Source organism: Hyperolius riggenbachi, chromosome 4 (assembly GCF_040937935.1).
Source record: "Hyperolius riggenbachi isolate aHypRig1 chromosome 4, aHypRig1.pri, whole genome shotgun sequence".
Classification (NCBI taxonomy): domain Eukaryota; kingdom Metazoa; phylum Chordata; class Amphibia; order Anura; family Hyperoliidae; genus Hyperolius; species Hyperolius riggenbachi.
The window spans coordinates 69724095-69747980 of NC_090649.1; the positions used below are offsets into that span (position 1 = coordinate 69724095).

General features: G+C 44.6%; 1 protein-coding gene across 1 annotated transcript in view; it reads right to left on the reverse strand.

The window, feature by feature from the left end:
* Positions 1–23886, reverse strand: part of LOC137504662 (adhesion G-protein coupled receptor F3-like) — a 130332-nt gene that overhangs the window by 66261 nt on the left and 40185 nt on the right. The window contains exons 5-7 of the mRNA XM_068233247.1: positions 23528–23707; positions 22216–22319; positions 17697–17755 (exon numbers count right to left, since the gene is read on the reverse strand). Of these exons, the coding sequence (XP_068089348.1) occupies positions 17697–17755; positions 22216–22319; positions 23528–23707 (343 nt within the window). The remainder of the gene's footprint in view (positions 1–17696; positions 17756–22215; positions 22320–23527; positions 23708–23886) is intronic.

Genomic DNA, 23886 nt, shown 5'->3' on the forward strand with positions numbered 1-23886 from the left:
ATGTGAGAAGTGGAACGAAAATCATACATGATTCCAAACATTTTTTTTACAAATAAATAACTGCAAAGTGGGGTGTGCATAATTATTCGGCCCCCTTTGATCTCAGTGCAGTCAGTTGCCTATAGACATTGCCTGATGAGTGCTAATGACTAAATAGAGTGCACCTGTGTGTAATCTAATGTCAGTACAAATACAGCTGCTCTGTGAGGGCCTCAGAGGTTCTCTAAGAGAATATTGGGAGCAACAACACTGTGAAGTCCAAGGAACACACAAGACAGGTCCAAGACAGGTCAGGGATCAAGTTATTGAGAAATTTAAAGCAGGGTTAGGCTACAAAAAGATTTCCAAAGCCTTGAATATCCCAAGGAGCACTGTTCAAGTGATCATTCAGTAATGGAAGGAGTATGGCACAACTGTAAACCTACCAAGACAAGGCCATCCACCTAAACTCACAGGCCGAACAAGGAGAGCTCTGATCAGAAATGCAGTCAAGAGGCCCATGGTGACTCTGGACGAGCTGCAGAGATCTACAGCTCAGGTGGGAGACTCTGTCCATAGGACAACTATTAGTCATGCACTGTACAAAGTTGGCCTTTATGGATGAGTGGCAAGAAGAAAGGCATTCATAACAGAAAGCATAAGAAGTCCCGTTTGCAGTTTGCCACAAGCCATGTGGGGGACACAGCAACCACGTGGAAGAAGGTGCTCTGGTCAGATGAGACCAAAATGGAACTTTTTGGCCAAAATGCAAAACGATATGTGTGGCAGAAAACTAACACTGCACATCACTCTGAACACACCATCCCCACTGTCAAATATGGTGATGGCAGCATCATGCTCGGGGGGTGCATCTCTTCAGCAGGGACAGGGAAGCTGGTCAGAGTTGATGGGAAGATGGATGGAGCCAAATACAGGGCAAACTTGGAAGAAAACCTCTTGGGGACTACAAAAGACTTGAGACTGGGGCGGAGGGTCACCTTCCAGCAGGACAATGACCCTAAACATAAAGCCAGGGCAACAATGGAATGGTTTAAAACAAAACATATCTATGTGTTAGAATGGCCCAGTCAAAGTCCAGATCTAAATCCATTTGAGAATCTGTGGCAAGATCTGAAAACTGCTGTTCACAAACGCTGTCCATCTAATCTGACTGAGCTGGAGCTGTTTTGCAAAGAAGAATGGGCAAGGATTTCAGTCTCTAGATGTGCAAAGCTGGTAGAGACATACCTTAAAAGACTGGCAGCTGTAATTGCAGCAAAAGGTGGTTCTACAAAGTATTGACTCAGGGGACCGAATAATTATGCACAGCCCACTTTGCAGTTATTTATTTGTAAAAATGTTTGGAATGATGTATGATATTCGATCCACTTCTCACATGTACACCACTTTGTATTAGTCTTTCATGTGGAATTCCAATAAAATTGATGCATGTTTGTGGCAGTAATGTGACAAAATGTGGAAAACTTCAAGGGGGCCGAATACTTTTGCAACCCACTGTAAATGTCCAAGCTCAAACACAGTCCAGGGATCTTCCTATCTTGCATCAATTCAATCACCTGAATTGCCCTTAGAGTGGCATGAGAGGCTTGACGGCCTGGAACAAAGCCAACCTGGTCCTTATGTATAATGGAAGCAAGAAATAGGTTGACTCGAGTAGCAAGGATCTTTCCTAATAATTTAAAATCAATATTTGGTAGAGAGATTGGTCTAAATTGATGGGGTTCTAAGGGCTCTTTGTCCGTTTTAGGTATCATGGCAATATTAGCTCGTAGGGAGCAGGGCAGTTTCTAGGCTAAATTTCACCCAGGGCGAGGGTGTAAAAATCGCCCCCCCCCCCTTCCCCGCCATGGAGCCAGGTATAGGTGCCCACAGTTTAGGTTAGCTATGTAGGTGCCTGCAGTATACGTTAGATAGGTAGGTGCCTGCAGTATAGGTTAGATAAGTAGGTGCCTGCAGTATAGATAGGTAGCTTAGATAGGTAGGTGACAGTATAGGTTAGATAGGTAAGTAGGTGACTGCAGTATAGGTTAGATAGATAGGTGCCGGCTGTATAGGTTAGATAGGTAAGTGCTTGCAGTATAGGTTTGGTAGGTGGATGCCTGCAGTATAGGTTTGGTAGGTAGGTGCCTGCAGTATAGGTTAGATAGGTAGGTGACTGCAGTATAGCTTAGATAAGTAGGTGCCAGTATAGGATAGATAGATAGATAGATAGGTGACTGCAGTATAGCTTAGGTAGGTGACTGCAGTATAGCTTCAATAAGTAGGTGCCAGTATAGGTTAGATAGGTAGGTGACTGCAGTATAGGATAGATAGGTAGGTGACTGCAGTATAGGTTAGGTAGGTGCTGCAGTATAGATTAGGTAGGTAGGTGCTGCAGTATAGATTAGGTAGGTAGGTGCTGCAGTATAGATTAGGTAGGTAGGTGCTGCAGTATAGATTAGGTAGTTAGGTGCTGCAGAATAGATTAGGTAGGTAGTTAGGTACTGCAGACTGCAGTATAGGTTAGGTAGGTGCTGCAGTATAGATTAGGTAGGTGCTGCAGTATAGATTAGGTAGGTAGGTGCTGCAGTATAGCGTAGGTAGGTAGGTAGGTGCTGCAGTATAGAGTAGGTAGGTGCTGCAGTATAGAGTAGGTAGGTAGGTGCTGCAGTATACAGTAGGTAGGTAGGTAGGTAAGGTGCTGCAGTATAGATTAGGTAGGTAGGTGCTGCAGTATAGATTAGGTAGGTAGGTGCTGCAGTATAGATTAGGTAGGTAGGTGCTGCAGTATAGATTAGGTAGGTGCTGCAGTATAGATTGGGTAGGTGCTGCAGTATAGATTAGGTAGGTAGGTAGGTGCTGCAGTGGTGGTGGGAGCGGGCATAATAGTAATAACTCACCTTTCTTCATCTTCAGCTGAATAGCCGATCTCACTGCTTCAATGTACTTCCTGTCTCGGCATCTGTCTCAGTAACAGCTCCCCCCTGTGTTGACATGCGGAACATCATCACAGGGGGCGCTGTTACTGAGACAGATGCCGAGACAGGAAGTACATTGAAGCAGTGAGATCGGCTATTCGGCTGAAGATGAAGAAAGGTGAGTTATTACTATTATGCCCGCTCCCACCACCACAGCGCCCCCCTCCGGCCACAACAATCCAGCGCCTCGGGCGATTGCACGCATCGCACGCCCATAGAAACGGGGCTGGTAGGGAGTCCACATGAGGATAGACCCCACTTCTAAGCTCATTAAATACCGGCACTAAAAAGGGAGTTAACTCCACTTGATATTTCTTACAGAAGAGGCCTGTGTAGCCATCAGGCCCTGGAGTTTTGGATGTTTTTAAGGACCTGATGGCTACCTGGACCTCCTCTCCTGTTATCTCCCTGTTCAAATTCTCCACCCATTCAGCTGATAGCGTGGGTAATTGAATTGTCTCTAAAAATGATTCAATAGGATGACCCATCTGAGAATCAGGGCGACTATAAAGAGAGGTAAGAAATTCTTGGAAAGCACCTACTTTCCTATGAGGATTACAAGACACCTGACCATTGGCCAAATGGACTGATAACGTAGGAGATTTGTAAGACCTATTTTTGAGTCTATTTGCCAGCAGGGTGTGGGATTTGTTTGCCCATCTATAGTACTTGTTCTTTTGCCATCTTAGTGACTTTTCAGCCTCGTTGGTCAGGAGAGAATCTAGTTTAGTACGAAGAGAGTCTCGGAACTTTTTAAGTACAACAGTGGGGTTAGCCTTCCAGTCAGTTTCTGCCTGATCTAAGTCCCTAGTGAGTTCCGTAATTAAGCATATTCTCTGCTTCTTATGAGACGCCAGGCTGATAATACGGCCACGCACTTTGGCTTTGAGTGCCTCCCAGAAAACTATAGAAGATTGAACCGAACCTTCATTCTCCTCTACAAATTCTGCTAAATAGGAACAAATTTTGTCCAGTGTCTCCGGGTCTGATAGAAGAGAATCATTCATTCTCCAAGTGAAATTTGACCTTTTAGGGGTCAGAGAAGAGAAACAAATTTTAAGCGGACTATGATCCGACCAGGTGACACTGAGAATTCTCGCTGAGCAGACGTTTGGAAGGAGAAACTGTTTTAGGAAAACGATAAACAAAAGTGGGGACACCAAGAGCCCAATATAGTGTAGTAAGCAAAACAATAGGTTGGTATTGAAAAGTATATAGTGTATATACTCACAAAAGTGGGTTACCTCCTAGGTAACCACTGTACAGGCAGGTGAGGAGATTAGACCTGTCCTCATTCAGGATTAAAAGTCACTCTTTGTAGATCAGGAAAAAAGAGATGGGGATCGACCCCTCCACCAGGGGTGGATATTGGTAATATAAGAGTGAACAGAGGTGCCAGCAGGATAAAAGGTACTAAAAAAGTTTAAAATTCCTCAGGAGGTGGTGGTGGACTCGCCTCCTTGAAGCAGACAAAATACTGTCAGCTTTTTAACAACAACAGGTTTATTTATATACTCCAGACAACCATGCAACGCGTTTCGCAGGTATATTCCTGCTTCCTCAGGCAATAACAAATAGGAGTACACGCAGTACGCAGGAATATCGCTGCGAAACGCGTTGCATGGTTGTCTGGAGTATATAAATAAACCTGTTGTTGTTAAAAAGCTGACAGTATCTTGTCTACTTCAAGGAGTCGAGTCCACCACCACCTCCTGAGGAATTTTAAACTTTTTAGTACCTTTTATCCTGCTGGCACCTCTGTTTACTCTTATATTACCAATATCCACCCCTGGTGGGATAGAACAGCATATAAAATTGGCTCCGCCTATAGGTGGAGCAATCCCAGACGTCGACCTCCGTTTAAACCAAAGATTCCTAAGCAAGAACATCCAAAACAGCCCCAACCCGCCGACGAATCGGATTCGTCGGTTGGCAGTAGTATTCCGGTTTCAGACAGTTCTGTTTCCGGTGCGGAGAACACGAAGCAGTATAACTTGAGACACAAACAAATTATACCAAATCCGTCTAAAATTGGCAGCAAAAAGGGTAAAGATAAGGATAATATCCAAAAGGATACAGATTCATCATGTCAGGAGGATTCAGATGGCGTTTCACCTTCCTCGTCCTCAGCCTCAGCTTTTTTAGCCAATGGTCGGGGGTCGGGAAGGTGATCAATAAGGCCTGTAAGGGAGCCATTCCCCCAAATGTAGGTCTGGAAGTCATTAATTTGACAGGGGAAGTCATTCCCCCTGCATACTTGTCATTATTATCTAAAGGATTGGGCTTCTGTCCCACATACAATGTAAACGTTTTTGATACGATAGTTGACCTACATCTCTTCGGGAGACGGATTCTATTGCAGGCCCTTTACGGTGATAAATTGAAGACAAAAACTTTTTCACACACATATGAGAAACCGTGGTCAGAGGAGGATCTTACTGCTCTCCAAACTTTGAAGGAATTAAACGACAATGTCGAGACGGACTCTGCGTCAGAAAGCGAGAATTTATACGCCTCATACTTTGTCCCTACCTTAGACGAGGTGGGACTACGCAATTCTTCTAAGAAATTTCCACCTTTCTCTATTTTTCCGAATTTAAAAACTTTTATTGAGGTGGTGGAGAAGGATATTTCTAAATTAAAAGGCCATAGGACAGATAGAGACAATCTGAACCTACTTGAGCGCAATACACTTATGGAATTAATGACTAACAAAAGATGGGTCATCAAACCATCAGATAAGGGGGGAAATATTGTGCTCATGAAGGTTGATTTGTACAGAGAGATGTGCCTGGATATTTTGGGTCAGCGTAATTGTTATGTGAGGATTCCTCCGTCCAGGGTCACACGCTGCCAGGGGGAGTTGTTTGCCATTATCGACGATGCTTTATCCCGTACGGTAATTGATTTAGATACAGTCACATTTTTAAAAGTTTTATATCCAATTTTGCCGACGTTCTACTCACTCCCGAAAGTCCACAAAGATTTAAGGAAACCCCCAGGACGCCCGATTGTATCGGGCAGGGGTTCCCTTACTGAACGGGCCAGCATCTATGTGGACAGACATCTTCAATCGCACGTTCGGGCCTTACCATCATACGTTCGGGATTCGTCTCACCTACTACAAATTTTGGAGAACTTACGGCTTCCGCCTGGTGTCTTGCTTGTGACCCTGGACGTTGAGGCCCTTTATTCATGCATACCGCATGATCTCGGGATAGAGGCTGTTAGAATTTTTCTTGGAGAATTAAGTATACAAAATACGGCCCACAATATGTTTTTACTGACTTTGCTTGACTTTATTTTGAGAAATAACATCTTTATGTTCGAGGGTACCCACTACCTCCAGGTGCAGGGGGCTGCGATGGGCACAACATGCGCTCCGTCGTATGCCAACCTGTACCTGGGGGCGTGGGAGAGAGAACTATTTTCTGATGAGGATCTGTCGATGTACCTGTGCCACGCCCTTGCCTGGCACAGGTACATTGACGATATATTGGTCTTTTGGACGGGTGGTGAGGATCTCCTGTCTCGATTTATCAAAATTATTAACAATAATATCTGGAACTTGAAGTTCACTATGCATAAGAGTCAGGCTGAAGTCCCATTTTTGGATCTTCTGGTTCAGGTCTCGGCTGAGGGCCTCATTTCTACACGGCTTTATAGGAAGGAGACTGCAACTAATGCACTGTTGAGAGCGGAAAGCTTTCATCCTAGTCATACGATTAATGGTATACCTACCGGACAATATTTGCGGGTTCGACGCAATTGTTCCGAGGATAACACTTTTCGAAGTGAGGCGGCTCAGCTGAGGTCCAGATTCAGACAGAGGGGCTACAAGGACAGGACTCTTATAAGGGCATATAAAAGAGCAGAAACTAGCAGTAGAACTGCATTACTAGAGACGAGGAGAGATACCACTCGTAGTAGGTCTGAGACAGTGAGGTTTTGTACAAAATTCTCAGCCCAACACCGTGATATATCAAGAATTTTGGAGAAACATTGGCACATCCTCGTCAATGATACAAAATTAAGCACAATTGTAACAAAAACCCCCCTTTTTTCATATCGTAGGGCCCCTTCCCTACGAGATTTTCTCGTCAACAGCCATTTTGTGGATCCCCAAGCCAGCACTAAACATTGTAAAGTGACTGGCACATACACGTGTGGGGGTTGCTCGGTATGTCGATATATTCAGGTGGGGAAGTCGGTCAGTTTGCCCGATGGCCGCATTTGGCATTTGCCACATTATGTTAATTGTAGTACAACTTTAGTTGTTTATTTGTTAATTTGCCCCTGTGGGGCATTCTACGTGGGTAAGACCAAAAATGAACTCCGCTCGCGAATTTCACAGCATGTTGCAAGTATTAAAAATACAAACTTGAATAGTCTCACCCCCGTGGCAAGACATTTCAAGTTGGTCCATGGGGGTAACTTTCAATGTTTACGATTTGTTGGTTTGGATCGGATCCACAATGCTGTGAGAGGTGGTAATATGGATCGCTTGCTGTTGCAACGCGAGGCACGATGGATTTTCGACCTTCAGGCGACTAAACTGCCGGGTCTTAATGAAAACACCAGTTATGTTTCTTTCCTCCCACTTCAGTGAAGGTTTTGACTATTTGATTGTGGCGTTCATCTTTTTACTTGTGTCTGCGTGTAGCCTTATGAGGTGGAGGCCTCGGGGCTTCACATTGGGGCATCTCATTGAGGAAACTCCGTATTTTTATACTCATTTTGGTGATATAGTTAAGTGCCTAGTTTGGCAATTTTCTCCCCTCTAGGTGGCAGCATGCATGCAGCATGTCTTCCACTACAAGGGAGGGGGAATATATCTAGTTAAAATATAACGGAGCATTTTTCTATCTATTTCAGTGCTAAATTAATCTTGGCCTTAGTGCCTTTGCATATGTTGATTTCTATTTTTGTATTATGTATAGCTATCAGATTAAATGTGGGGGCATCAGCCCCTGTTCACCTGGGGACATGTGTTGGGCGCTTGTTGTCTCTGTGCTGCCGCCGTCTGGTTTGGCTGCCTTCCGGCGCCGCCCGCCCCCTCCCCTGGGCCTGGCGTGCGGGGGGGCGGGGCTTGGCGGACGCGCCGTGCGCGTCATTGGGGCGCGCTCGTCGTGTCTGCCCGCCCCGCCCCCCTGCTCGCGGCGGCCCTGGGGTGGGGGCGGGCGGCGCCGCATCTGTGGTCTGATTGGTCGGCGGCCCGCACATAGCTGCGGCGCCATGTGTGGTGGGACACGCCTCCTGAAGAAGCCGGAAGAGCCGGCGAAATCGATAGAGGACGCCGTCCTCCGCCACCAGCACGCTGCCGCATCCCTCCCGCAGCCCTCCATAGCCCTGGGACTCCTGGTCACCACTGCCTCTTCGTCGCAGCCCAGCATACCGATTAGGAGCCAACAGGAACTACATACGCAGGACATAGTAAGAGCCCTGTGGGCACAGGCATCGCTCCTGCAAGGAGCTGCAGCATTTGACTATGCACAATCTCTACATGCTTTATATGCCTGACTCTGATGATTGATATCCTGCACGCTGTGCCATGCTGATCAAGCTGTGCTGCTGCTGCTTTGTTTGTCACATCTGCTTCATATGCCTGCTTTGATGTCTGATGGGCTGAACTTTATACATCTACTTGCCTGCACTTTGACTGGTACTTTTGCCATATTGATGGAATTGGCTAACTACATGTTGACCACCTATATCTATGCTTTTTTCAAGCTGGGCTGCTGCTAAATTCTCTGCTACACTTGCTACATGTGCCTTGCTCTGACCCCTGCTGGACGAAATAATACATCAATCTGCCTCAGTTTTGATTGGCAAACTTGCTATTTCCTTTGGGATTAGCCAAGCACGTACTGTATGAACACATGTGAGACTGTCACTCCAGTCTCACTTTGCCATCACATCACATCAAGCATAATACACTCACGCCTGGCTCATAAACTCTGGCCAGACATCAGTGTTCCAGTGAAAAATCCTTGGGAGATCAAGAGGCCAATCCGCAATGACGGAATTGCACTGATACTATCTCTAATCTCTGAGCTCAGACAGGCACCAACAGGAAACTGCGCAGTTTCAACAAGATTTTAGTTGTATACCTTAGTGTAGCGGTGGGATCCGTGAGGTTCGGGGTATCTCTTGGGGGGCGGTGGGTAGGTTTGGGTGGCTGGCAGGCTGTTTGACGGGGTTTGCTGCATATTTTATGTTTTTATATCAGTATTGAATAAAGGTTTTGTATATCTTTTGAATACGATTTGTCGGTTTGTATTCAGTCAGGTCACACCCCTCCTTTATTGTATCTCAGAGTGTTCTATGTTTACTCTTATGTTTTAGGAAAAGATGATCTATGCTACAGAGACTATCATGTGGGTGGGAATACAAAGTGTAGTCTTTTGTAGTCGGGTTTAATTCCCTCCATACGTCGAACAAACCCTGAGTCTTCAGAAGAGTAGCTATAGTGGAAGAGCGGGGAGATCCTGGATTTTGGGTTGGGGAGGAAGTAATCTGCAAGGGACGGGATCTATCTAAGATATCATTTAGGGCCGCATTGGTGTCCCCACAAAGAATGAAAGTTCCCTCACAATGATCATTCATCACCTGTAACAGGTGCGACAAAAATCTTTCTTGAAAGCTATTAGGGGCGTAGCATGACACCACAGTATGGGTGGTGTCATACAACGTCCCGATTAAAAGGAGGTAACGTCCAGTGGGAGCCGCTATTTGTTTGGTGCATTGAAAGGGTACTTCCCGTCTAAAAGCTATAGTCACTAGAGATGTCGCGAACCTCCGATTTTCGGTTCGCGAACCCCATTCGCAAACCTTCGCGGAAGGTTCGGTTCGCGGAAAAGTTCGCGAACCGCAATAGACTTCAATGGGGATGCCAACTTTGAAAAATAGAAAATTATGCTGGCCAGAAAAGTGATGGAAAAGATGTTTCAAGGGGTCTAACACCTGGAGGGGGGCATGGCGGAGTGGGATACATGCCCAAAGCCCCGGGGAAAAATCTGGATGTGACGCAAAGCAGCGTTTTAAGGGCAGAAATGACATTGAATGCTAAATTGCAGGCCTAAAGTGCTTTCAATCATCTTGCATGTGTATACATCAATCAGGGTGTGTAATTAGAGTACTGCTTCACACTGACACACCAAACTCACTGTGTAATGCACCACAAACAGCTGTTTGCGTAGTGACGGCCGTGCTGGACTGATGCGCAACATGGCCAGAGTGCAGGCCGTGGCAGTTTTCCAGCCCATATGGTCGCCCAGGGACCCAGTATAGGTAGGAGAGCCAGTATAGGTAGGTAGGCATAGGTAGGAGTCCCAGTATAGGTAAATAGGCATAGGTAGGTGCCTCAGTAGTTAGCTAGGCATAGGTAGGAGTCCCAGTATAGGTAGGTAGGCATAGGTAGGTGTCCCAGTAGTTAGCTAGGCATAGGTAGGAGACCCAGTATAGGTAGGTAGGCATAGGTAGGTGTCCCAGTATAGGTAGGCATAGGTAGGTGCCTCAGTAGTTAGCTAGGCATAGGTAGGAGACCCAGTATAGGTAGGTAGGCATAGGTAGGTCCCCTAGTATAGGTAGGTAGGTAGGTGTCCCCGTATAGGTAAGTAGGTGCCCCAGTAGTTAGGTAGGCATAGGTAGGTGTTCCAGTATAGATAGTTAGGCAGAGCCTGGCTGGCACAGTAATAACAATTACCAAGGTCCAGCTGCAACAGATAGGGCTGTATAATGTCAGTGAGCAACACACACAAAAAAACACATCAGGAAAACATTATCTCTCAAAAGAGAGCTGAGGGGTGCTATTTTAGCAATAACAATCATCCAGGAGCAAGCCAAGAGCCTAACTAATCTTTCCCTAGGAGAAAAAATCTGCAGCAGCTCTCCCCAGTCTGTCTATTTACAGCAGGCACACGAGTGAGTGTCATGGCCAGCGAGCCTGCCTTATATAAGGGGGGGTGGGGCTCCAGGGCTTACTGTAGCCTGAATGGCTACAATGTGCCTGCTGACTGTGATGCAGAGGGTCAAAGTTGACCCTCATGGTGCATTTAGGGGAGAATCGAACTTCCACAAAAGTTCACCTGGTCCAGGTGAACCCAAACACCCAAAGTTCGCCTGGAACCGTTCGCTACATCTCTAATAGTCACCCCCCCCTCACTTTCTCTCGCACTTTTGCATGAAAAACCAATGGATAATGATAATTTAAATAGGATGGGCATGAGGAAACTGAAAACCTAGTTTCCTGCAGATACAGTATGTCAGCTTTACATGTTTTGTAAAACTTAAAGGCCTTTGTACGCTTCTGGGGGAGTTGAAACCTTGCACGTTATGTAAAAGGATGGAAAGAGTGCCTGTCTCTACAGAGTCAGCCATTTTGAAAAATCAGTAAAATTATTCTTAGAAGCCATACTGTAACAGGGTCTCCCATCTTAAAGATAAACCAAGCACTCCAGCACTTAAAAGGAGAAATAGAGAGAAAGAAAAGGTGTAGATAGAGAAGAAGAGATAAGAGAGATAAGAAGAAAGAAGCAGTAGCGCATCCCTCCGGAAGGAGGCCAAACAGAGGGAGGCAGTGCAAAACACACTCGACGCCTGTTCTGTGCTCGGAGAACACAGAAGGGGCAGGTCTCACTACTGTATGGCACAGACTCTGAACCAACAGTGGGGAAATTAGGGGGGAGACAGCCTCCTCCAGCTGCATAGTGTAACCATAAACTAGTGAGGCTATCGAATATTCCGTATTAACTACCCCAAATCTATCTATTCCTAATATAGTCTCACACTAAGCCCACCCTCAAAAAACAGCCAATTAACCCCTTGGAATTCTAGACATACAAAAATAAGAAAAAAACAGCAACACATATATCCAGGCACATCGCCTCTAGTTAGGACATTAAGTTAGGACAATAAGTTATTAAGGAAAGGGAGGTGCTGAAGGGGGTGTGGCTATAAAACAGCAAAAATCTATTAACCCTTCGCACTCTCGCATGCAAATGTTCAAACAAATGCATTCACAGATTCACTCATCCAGGCACCACTGTTATCCCTACAGATAAGTTAAAAGCCGGGGTTTTAGTTCACAGAAGAATGCATTCTTATGCTTAGTCACCTATACTGTGCAGAAGTACCCAGGTAAACATAGCTGTCCTAACTTTGGCCCTGTAACATGCATAGTGCAAACATTCATTGCATCAAACCTATCTAGGGATTAGGAGCACACATCCTGACGTCCTCTCCTGGGACAGATAGCGAAGGGTTAATAGATTTTTGCTGTTTTCTGGCCACACCCTCTTCAGCACCTCCTTTTCCTTAATAACGTATTTAATGTCCTAACTAGAGGCGATGTGCCTGGATATATGTATTTTTTCTTGTTACTGACCCCTGTGGCTAGGGTCTTATTCAGTGCACTCCCTCCTTCCCCTGTATGTGTTTGTCAGCATGCACACAGCTTATGCTGGTGTATGTGCATGGTGCACATGGACAAATAACGTTAGCTCACTTGTGTGATTGGTAAGATGCACTGTCTGTCCCAGGAGAGGACGTCAGGATGTGTGCTCCTAATCCCTAGATAGGTTTGATGCAATGAATGTGTTTGCATGTCTGCACTATGCATGTTCCAGGGCTAGAGTTAGGACACCTATGTTTACCTGGGTACTTCTGCGCAGTATAGGTGACTAAGCATAAGAATGCATTCTTTTGTGAACTAAGACCCCGGCTTTTAACTTAGCTGTAGGGATAACAGTGGTGCCTGGATGAGTGAATCTGTGAATGCATTTGCTTGAACATTTGCATGCGAGAGTGAGAAGGGTTAATAGATTTTTGCTATACAAAAATAAGAGAGAATTTTCATAGGCATAGCAGCAACTAGCTACGATGGAACTCTGGTACATAAAGCTATAGCAATAAACGGACACAACCTAAGCTTGGTTATAAGGCAGTTTAGGAATTGCTTCCGCGATATTTCCTCATTATAAAAATTTTAAACCTGTGGCTTGTCCTAAAAATTGTTAAACAGAACATTAACCTAAAAAGAAATGTCTGAGAAATCCAAACTCAAAAAGTTTAGAAACGCTGCAGATTGCACTACTTCGTCAGCAGCTAGTAGCGAGTAAAAAATAGTCACCCATCCAGCTGAGCCAGTTACTTCATCCCAGGTCAGATAGGCAGGAAGGTGAGGAAGGGTTCCGTCGACGCCTGCATCTGGGCCGCTTTGGCTTCACCGTGTCCCAAGAGGGAGAGATTTAGAGGACTGCTGGCTTGGAGCAGGCGATCCAGCAGGCAAACATAAACGTAGTTTTTTAAACTTTTTGCTGGGCCTCTTCCGGTGAGGTGACCGCCACCTGCTTGTTTTGATGAGTAAATTGCAACTTAAAGGGGAAACCACACTTGTATTTTATTGCTTTGGCTTGAAGGACCTGCACGAAAGGCTTCATTGCGCGCCTGCGCTGTACCGTTGCTGGTGCTAAGTTCACAAAAAGTTGATATTTATATTCCTGAAATGTAAGCTCCTCTTTATCCCTGGCCACTTTCAAAAGGGCTTCCTTAGCATTGTAATAAGTTAACTTGACGATGATATTACGTGGGGGGCCTTTGGGCTTTAGCGTAGTTAGAGCTCGATGAATATGATCAAACTCTAAATGATCTATTGGGATCGCTGGTTCCAGTTCTTGAAAGAGAGCAGTAACTGTGGAGGTTACGTCCTCTATAGTTTCTGGAAGTCCCTGATCCTCAGATTACCCCGTCGGACTCTCTTTTCAAAATCCTCCATTTTCAGTTGTGAATGAAGCGCATCAGCTTGCAGAGTCTTGATATCTTTTTCATGTGCATCTAACACCACATCAGTTTTGTCAGTGTTCTAGATCACTAGTGCGAGACCCGAGCTCCCTAATTTCTTTTTTAAGCTGCGATGTTATGCGGGTAGTAGCTTCATGCAGCTTATGCTGTAGGATCTGCTCAAATTGCTCGAGCATCGCTTGGTCTCTGGGGTCTGTTTTGGACTGACCTTTAGTCACTGATTTGCCTTTGGTGGCACTTCTGGTGCTTGAGGGAAGGGACGAGACACTGCTATCATCTGACATCCTGGCCGGGGATTCATCACGCTGCTGCTTGCTGAGCGCCACCTTGGAAGCCATGCCGGGGAAACCCGTATCAGAGCTGTGTTGCCTTTTCCTCCATTTATCCGTGGATTACTCGGCTACAGTCAGCTACCGGAGCTTCTGCTGGATGCTGTCAGCTAAAAAGGGGGTCAAATGACTTATGCAGCCGGAGAGTACAGAGCAAGGCTAGATTGCGGCCATCTTCCTCGGCTGCTGTCCACGCCCCGGTAAAACATGTTTTTTTTTTTAATACTAGCTGGACGCCCGGCGTTGGCCGGTTATGTATTTGGCTGGTGTTGGCCCCGCCCACTTTTCCTAACCCTAACACACAATTACTTAATTACTTAATGACCAAGTTTGTGAGCTTTGCAGTCTTTGGCACCAATAATTTGCATTGAAATCAAATAAATCTGATTGGCTGTGGCTCCACCACTTTTCTGAATTTGAACCCCAATCACCCAATGGCCAACTGTACCAGGTACAGGTGATTAACAGTGCAAGCGGCTTGTGCCATTAACAGTGCAAGAAAGGCAGCAATTAAATATTCCCCTTAAAAATCAATAGGTAGATTTTAATTGGCTTTTGTAGGCTCCACCCACCTTTCTGAATATTAATCCCAGTCACCCAGTGACCAACTGTTCAAAGTTTGAGAAGCCCACCATTAACAGTGTAAGAATGGCTGCAGTTTACATTTTCCCAATGAAATTTGCATTTTTCTCCACCCACTGATTTCCTGACATTGCCCGGGTATGTATTTGGCTGGTGTTGGCTCCGCCTACTTTTTCTAACCCTAACACACAATTACTCAATGACCAAGTTTGTGCGCTTTGCGGTCTTTGGCATCAATAATTTGCATTGATATTAAACAAATCTGATTGCCTGTTTGTGGCTCCACCCCTTTGTCTAAATTTGAACCCCAGTCACCCAATGACCAACTGTACCAGGTTTAAGGCTTGTGCCATTAACAGTGCAAGAATGGCAGCAAATACATATTCCCCTTGAAAATCAATAGGTGAATTTTGATTAGCTTTTGTAGGCTCCACCCACTTTTCTGAATATTAATCCCAGTCACCCAGTGACCAATTGTGCAAAGTTTGAGAACCCTACCATTAACAGTGTAAGAATTGCTGCAGTTTACATTTTCTCAGTGAAATGTGTATTTGTCTCCACCCACTGATGACCCGGTATTGCCCGATTATGTATTTGGCTGGTGTTGGCTGCGCCCACTTTTCCTAACCCTAACACACAATTACTCAATTACTCAATGACCAAGTTTGTGAGCTTTGCGTTTTTTTGGCATCAATAACCTGCATTAAAATGAAACAAATAAGATTGTCTGTTTGTGGCTCCACCCCCTTTTATCAATTCAAACCCAAGTCACCCAATGATCAACTGTACCAGGTTTGAGGCTTGTGCCATTAACAGTGCAAGAATGGCAGCAATTAAATATTCCCCTAAAAATCAATAGGTATTTTTTGATTGGCTTTTGTAGGCTCCACCCACATTTCTGAATATTAATCCCAGTCACCCAGTAATTAACTGTGCAAAGTTTGAGAAACCTACAATTAACAGTGTAAGAATGGCTGCAGTTTAAATTTTCCCAGTAAAATTTGTATTTGTCTCCACCCACTTATGACCCCGTGTTGCCCACTTATGTATTTGGCTGGTGTTGGCTGTGCCCACTTTTCTAATCCTCACACACAATTAATCATTTACTCAATTACCAAGTTTGTGAGCTTTGCGTTGTTTGGTATCAATAATTTGCATTGAAATGAAAGAAATCTAATTGGCTGTTTGTGGCTCAACCCCTTTTCTGAAATTGAACCCCTGTCACCCAATAATCAACTGTACCAGGTTTGAGGCTTGTGCCATTAACAGTGCAAGAATGGCAGCAATGTAAATATTCCCCTTGAAAATCAATAGGTGAATTATGATTGGCTTTTGTAGGCTCCACCCACCTTTCTGAATATTAATCCCAGTCACCCAATGACCAACTGTGCAAAGTTTGAGAAACCTGCCATTAACAGTGTAAGAATGGCTGCAGTTTACATTTTGCTTAAAAAAATTGTATTTGTCTCCGCCCACTTATGACCCCGTGTTGCCCACTTATGTATTTGGCTGGTGTTGGCTGTGCCCACTTTTCTAACCCTCACACACAATTAATCAATTACTCAATTACTAAGTTTGTGAGCTTTGCGGTGTTTGACATCAATAATTTGCATTGGAATGAAACAAATATGATTAGCTGTTTGTGGCTCCACCCCCTTTCTGAAATTGAACCCCAGTCACCCAATGATCAACTGTACCAGGTTTGAGGCTTGTGCCATTAACAGTGCAAGAATGGCAGCAATGTAAATATTCCCCTTGAAAATCAATAGGTGAATTATGATTGGCTTTTGTAGGCTCCACCCACCTTTCTGAATATTAATCCCAGTCACCCAATGACCAACTGTGCAAAGTTTGAGAACTCTACCATTAACAGTGTAAGAATGGCTGCAGTTTAAATTTTCCTGTGACATTTGTATTTGTCTTTTCTATTCCCTTTTCGTTTATGGGAATAAAAAGTATCCTATACTTTATTCCAGGTAATGTACTATGTGTGTGCCAAATTTCAATCAAATCCGTTTAGCCATTTTTGCGTGATCGAGTAACAAACATCCAAACATCCGAACGTTCCCATTTATTATATTAGTAGGATTATGTTAGGGTTTTATACCACTTTAAGTTCTGTATCATTTATTGGCGAATATAAATGTCATGGATGATGCTTTACAGTAAACAGACAGCCGTTTCGAAAACACACATTTCCTCTTCATCAGTGAACAACATGATGTTGTTCACTGATGAAGAGAAGCTGTGTGTTCTCATAACGGCTGTCGGTTTACAGCATCCACAACATTTTTATTCATCAATAAACGCTACTGAACTTTGAGGATTGGGCGGACCCTCTCCTGTTCCCTGCATTGCGAAGGAGGTGTTCCTGACTTCCCTTGGGCGATCCCACTCCTCACAGCAGGGCTGTGCAAATCCAACCGCACTTAGGGGTTGATTCACTATCACTATAGCTCCCCTTACTGCACGCTTAGCATGCCTTATCTGAGTTAACATGCCTTATCAGAGTTAACATGTCTTATCACAATTCACGTGCCTTATCAGAGTTAGCGTGCCTTATCAGAGTATCTACGAACTTATGTTTGCTAATTGGCCATGGCAAAAGCTCCACTCGTCCTGCCCTGAGCCCCTGCGGGTCCAATCGCTTATCCCCGCACTTTGATTGGCCCAATAGGCCGCCTGTCAAGTTTCCTGTCTAGTAACAGGCAGCCTATTGGGCCAATCAAAGTGTGGGGATAATGTCCTTTAAAGTAACTGGTCCCGCAGGGGCTCAGAGCAGGACGAGTTGAGCTCTCGTCATGGCCAATTAGCAGGCATAAGTTCGTAGCGCTCGCTATGCTACTCTGATAAGGCACGACAACTCTGATAAGGCATGTTAAAGCTGATAAGGCACACAAAGCGTGCAGTAAGGGGAGCTATAGTGATAGTGAATCAACCCCACAGACCTTTGGATTGGGCGCACACACGCAGGCACGCACGCACGCACGCAAGCACACACACACACACACACACACACACACCATACCTAAAGCCGACTATTGTCACAGACAGAGGGTTGCAAATCTGTGTGTAGACATTGAGAAGCTGAAAGGCAAAAGAATATAGATTAATACTGATTCATATAATGCAATTATCCTCCATGGCGAGGAAGTGTGATTGAATACAAACAGAAAGTACATTTAGTTCATGTGATACAAACCCGAGTGACAGTACACACATCTAACAGCACAACACAGTCCCATAAACTCACTCTACCTTGTGGCAAGTTTTCCCCAACCAGACAGCAATATCAGGTGTTACAATACTACAAGGTTTAAAGGAGTCATCAGGGCAAATATAGTAAAATGAGCGGTACTTACCGGGGCCTTCCTCCAGCCCCAAGCTCCCAGGACCTCCCTCGCCGCAGCTCTGCCCGCAACCGTTCACCGGAGCTCCGACCCGGTCCCCGGCGACGACGTCAGAATGACCTGGAGGTCGCTCTGTATGCCCTTGATGAAGCTCCTAACCGAGTCAGCCATAACACCTTGCTTTGGATGACAAAACAACCTTTAAGGAGCCTATCATAAAACTTTTTTATTTACAATCTTCATATATAAATTATTCAGTCAGTGTAAAATCTTTCCTCTCCCAGACTTACATTCTAAAATCTGTGACAGGTGGCAACATCTGCAGTCTTGCCAGGTGATTTATGTGAATGTTTATTTAGTTAGAGCCAGTAAAAAATATACTTGGTTTCCCAGAATGCTCAGTGAGGGGGATCTGTATATCTAATCAACTTAGGCTATACATCACTGGGAGGGTGGGGCTACCAATATACAGCAATACAGTGGGTTGCAAAAGTATTCAGCCCCCTTGAAGTTTTCTACATTTTGTCACATTACTGCCACAAACATGAATCAATTTTATTGGAATTCCACATGAAAGACCAATACAAAGTGGTGTACACAGGAGAAGTGGATCAAAAATCATACATGACTCCAAACATGTTTTACAAATAAATAACTGCAAAGTGGGGTGTGCGTAATTATTCGGCCCCCTGAGTCAATACTTTGTAGAACCACCTTTTGCTGCAATTACAGCTGCCAGTCTTTTAAGCTGGCCATACACTGGCCCGATTTGCACCCGTTTCGACAGCAGATTCGATCACTGGGATCGAATTTGCTGCCAATCGTTAGCGCTAAACGCACCCGCCGATCCGATTTCCTCCCGAAATCGGATCGGTCCATCGATCGCGCCGTGCGGGAAATTACCGTCGATCGCCCGCGGGTAGGGAGCGCGTCATTAGCGGCAGCCGATCCGATCAAGTATACATTACCTGACGCTGGCTCCCGGGCATCTTCTCTGCGCTGCACCGATCTGTTTCTGCTTCCATCCCAGCGTACATGAACTACCTGTGTCACTCCAGTGACCAGGAAGCTCATATAGAGGGCGATCTATTTGAAATTCCCGGTCACGGAGTGACACAGTGTATGCTGGGATGCGGTGCAGCGCGGAGAAGACGACCCGGAGCCAGCTTCAGGTAATGTATACGGGGGGGGGGGGGGGGGGGGGACAGGCGGCAGGAGCAGCTCAACAGATTGTGATCGGTTTCAGCCTGAAACCGATTCACAATCTGTTTGCAGTAAAGGCAGCCATACGATCCCTTTCTGATCAGATTCGATCAGATAGGGATCTGTCAGTTGGTCGATCTAATGGCAAATCGACCAGTGTATGGCTACCTTAAGGGTATGTCTCTACCAGCTTTGCACATCTAGAGACTGAAATCCTTGCCCATTCTTCTTTGCAAAACAGCTCCAGCTCAGTTAGATTAGATGGACAGTGTTTGTGAACAGCAGTTTTCAGATCTTGCCACAGATTTTCGATTGGATTTAGATCTGGACTTTGACTGGGCCATTCTAACACATATATATGTTTTGTTTTAAACCATTCCATTGTTGCCCAAGCTTTATGTTTAGGGTCATTGTCCTGCTGGAAGGTGAACCTCCGCCCCAGTCTCAAGTCTTTTGCAGACTCCAAGAGGTTTTCTTCCAAGTTTGCCCTGTATTTGGCTCCAGCCATCTTCCCATCAACTCTCTGACCAGCTTCCCTGTCCCTGCTGAAGAGATGCACTCCCCGAGCATGATGCTGCCACCACCATATTTGACAGTGGGGATGGTGTGTTCAGAGTGATGTACAGTGTTAGTTTTCTGCCACACATAGCGTTTTGCATTTTGGCCAAAAAGTTCCATGTTGGTCTCATCTGACCAGAGCACCTTCTTCCACATGGTTGCTGTGTCCCTCACATGGCTTGTGGCAAACTGCAAATGGGACTTCTTATGCTTTCTGTTAACAATGCCTTTCTTCTTGCCACTCTTCCATAAAGGCCAACTTTGTACAGTGCATGACTAATAGTTGTCCTATGGACAGAGTCTCCCACCTGAGCTGTAGATCTCTGCAGCTCGTCCAGAGTCACCATGGGCCTCTTGACTGCATTTCTGATCAGCGCTCTCCTTGTTCGGCCTGTGAGTTTAGGTGGATGGTCTTGTCTTGGTAGGTGTACAGTTGTGCCAAACTCCCATTTCTGAATGATCTTTTGAACAGTGCTCCATGGGATGTTCAAGGCTTTGGAAGTCTTTTTGTAACCTAAGCCTGTTTTACATTTTCAATAACTTGATCCCTGACCTGTCTTGTGTGTTCTTTGGATTTCACGGTGTTGTTGCTCCCAATATTCTCTTAGAGAACCTCTGAGGCCTTCACAAAGCAGCTGTATTTGTACTGACATTAGATTACACACAGGTGCACTCTATTTAGTCATTAGCACTCATCAGGCAATGTCTATAGGCAACTGACTACGCTCAGATCAAAGGGGGCCGAATAATTATGCACACACCACTTTGCAGATATTTATTTGTAAAAAATGTTTGGAATCATGTATGATTTTCATTCCACTTCTCATGTGTACACCACTTTGTGTTGATCTTTCGTGTGGAATTCCAATAAAATTGATTCATGTTTGTGGCAGTAATATGACAAAATGTGGAAAACTTCAAGGGGGCCGAATACTTTTGCAACCCACTGTATATAGTAATAGCAAGTGTGTCTGATGCTGAAACCAGGAAAACTACTGTAAAAATCTATATCTGATTAGAATAGTCGATGTGAATGATTTTGGGTTTGAGAGTGCCAAACAGAATGTGAAAGTCAGTTCCACATATCAGATAAACTCATGAGAAGTCCTATACATGGCATTGATTGGAGATACCGTAATTAGGGGAGAGAAATTGCATTTAGCAAATTTAACTAAAGCTGCGACTTTGCATAACAAACTTCAGAGTGGGGCATGTTATCATGTCACTCAAAAGACTTGTTTCCTAGATCAATCAAGAACCTCAGATGTGGTCTGGAACACACCCCCTTTCATTTTGCTGAGCAGAGTGCGATGATGTCACCACAGCGGTCCTTCATTCATTCCTGCTGAGCAGTGAGGAAACAAAACAAGGTAGCTTCAACTGGCCCACTTATCCTATCCCAAAAATAATTCCATTACTTCTTTATAGACAAAATCTTTATTTCATCCTAGAACTGAGGTGGTTTCTCTGTTGGGGTGAATTCATTTCTTATGGGCCAGTAAAAAAGTTGTCCAGTATCAAGGTGTTTTTCTTATTAAGATGGCACACAAGTTCCTATAACTGCCCCCCCCCTCCCCACACACCTTAAAGGAAACCAGGTGAAAATAAACTGATAAGACAAACAATTGTATCTACCCTCTTACTCCTAAACATGACTTTTAAAAAAAAATCCCTGTTTTTATTTCCTGTTTAAAACCTGTAAAGGTATGTTAAATGCTTTATTGTCTTAGCTATATAACACAGTCTTTCAGTGTTCCAGAGCTAAAATACATGAACAGCTGTCCTTTTTTAATCTATCCCCTGCACTCAGAACCTGCTGTCTTCAAGGAAAGCGGTTTTAAGGCTGTAATTCCTTATCAGTAAGGGCTATGCTATAGTCCACCTGGATCCCAACCTGAGAGAAGCTGTCACTTTTATACTTGAATGTTTAACTCCTTCACGCAGAAAAATAAAAATCAGGAATACCGACTAGTTATATGTATGCTTGGCACTGTACAGTACATGCACACGTCTATCTCATGTCACATCTCAGGTACATCTTAAACAATTCATCTCAGCACTGAACACTTGAATAAACTAGTAAGTTTAGCGGTCAGGAATCACACTTTCCACACACCTATAACAGACCTATACTTCTCCAGGCCTGGAAGCCAGTGCCAAACTCCCGCAGGTACACCACTCCTGCAAACACTTGTACTCTGGACACAATAAGGAGAGAGCACACCGGTAGCTTCTTCAAGTAATCTGTATTATTGCCATACAGTTACAGAGCAGGCAGAGGACACGCCCTCTGCCTGCTCTGTAACTGTATGGCAATAATACAGATTACTTGAAGAAGCTACCTGTGTGCGGTCTTCTTATTGTATCCAGAAACTAGTAAGTTTAACCTTCTATTTCGGGCACCTTCCATGTATAAGAATACAGGCTAATACTTACAGCTAGTGTTAGATTGCTTTGCAAAGCTTGGTACTTTACTGAGGAGGCATCTAGCAGATCTGGTGTAAACGTTTCATTCATGGTAAACGATCCACTGATGTTAACTGGTGAGAAAAAGGAACTGCCTCAATCCAAACATGCCTCAATCCAAACATATACAGATAGATACCCTCACAACCATCACTAAACAGAATTATCATAGCAGGTAGCTTTACAATTCCTTTTCCTTTTTTTTTTTGTATAGCGCTTTTCTCCTGTCGGACTCAAAGCGCTTATGAGGCAGACACTAGAGCGCACTCAGTAGGCAGTAGCAGTGTTAGGGAGTCTCGCCCAAAGAACTCCTTACTGAATAGGTGCTGGCTTACTGAACAGGCAGAGCCGAGATTCGAACCCAGGTCTCCTGTGTCAGAGGCAGAGCCCTTAACCATTACACAGTCCAGCCACAAAATCCTTTTGGTAACATAAGCTGCTGCTTCTTTAGCAGAAAGTCTTGTCTTCAGGACTGGAACCTTCATAGTGGTGGCCGGTAATCATGGTAACCTTATTGCCGACTCAGTTGCCACATACACTCTGCATTGTATCTGGCTATGTTGTCACTTAACAGTAAGGTTCATCAAATGCAAACATGTCACAATTCAATCCCGAGGCTCAGAGATGTTTGCAGTTGCACAATTTGATGGATTGACGCTATAAATGATATTGAAATGCAATACTCCTCAAAACATGGGAAAAACATAAATAGCATTGTCTTCCAATCCGCTTCAGAATCAGCTTCAAGATTCTATGTTTGGCCTACTAGTCTATACACAAGTCCTGCCTGACCTACATCCCTGACCTGGTGGTCAGCAGATACACACCTGGCAGCCCACTTCGCTCCTCCAACAACCTCCTCCTAACCACCGGGCCCCATGCATCTCACATTCCCATGCACGACTATGGGACTTCACTAGAGCTGCCCCCATCCTGTGGAACTCTCTCCCACTGCCCATCAGGCATGCCCACTCCTTTAACTCCTTCAAATAAGCCCTCAAAACTCACTCTTCAACTGTTGTATGTTATTGCTTATTATTACCTGTATTGTGTTGTATGTCATTGCTTATTACCGGTGTTGTGTTGTCAGTCACCCCTGTTATCATGGTCTGTAATCTTATGTATTGTACAGCACTGAGTAATACGTTGGCTCTATATAAATCCAATCAATAATCATAATTAATATATCTAGCGGTTACAAAGGTTGCTAAAAATGATTTCATGATTCAAATGTGACCGAGGGAAAGGCATATTCATAATACACTCTGGACTTTCCACTTACCTCTTGTGTCGGTGATATTTTTAGGGTCCTCACAGAATGGAAACAGGTCATTTGGGATGAATAGGCAGGAGCAGAAGGCAGAGGAGTTACTACAAGGTTTATAGGTGTAGCACACAGTGATGTTCCATGTGTATCCAGACACACAAGAGCAAGTCTTCCCTGTATCTGTAACATTGCACTCTAGAACAAGACAATGTTATTGTGTCAGCTAGGTACAGGCTGGATGGACATGTAGGTACATTCTAACTACTCTTCTGGGGATCCTATGGCCTCCTAACTAACCCTTAGCTGGTTCTGACTCTTGAGCAGGAGAGGCTAGTTCCAGCCTTGTACTCAAGAGTAAGATGGTTCTTGACCAA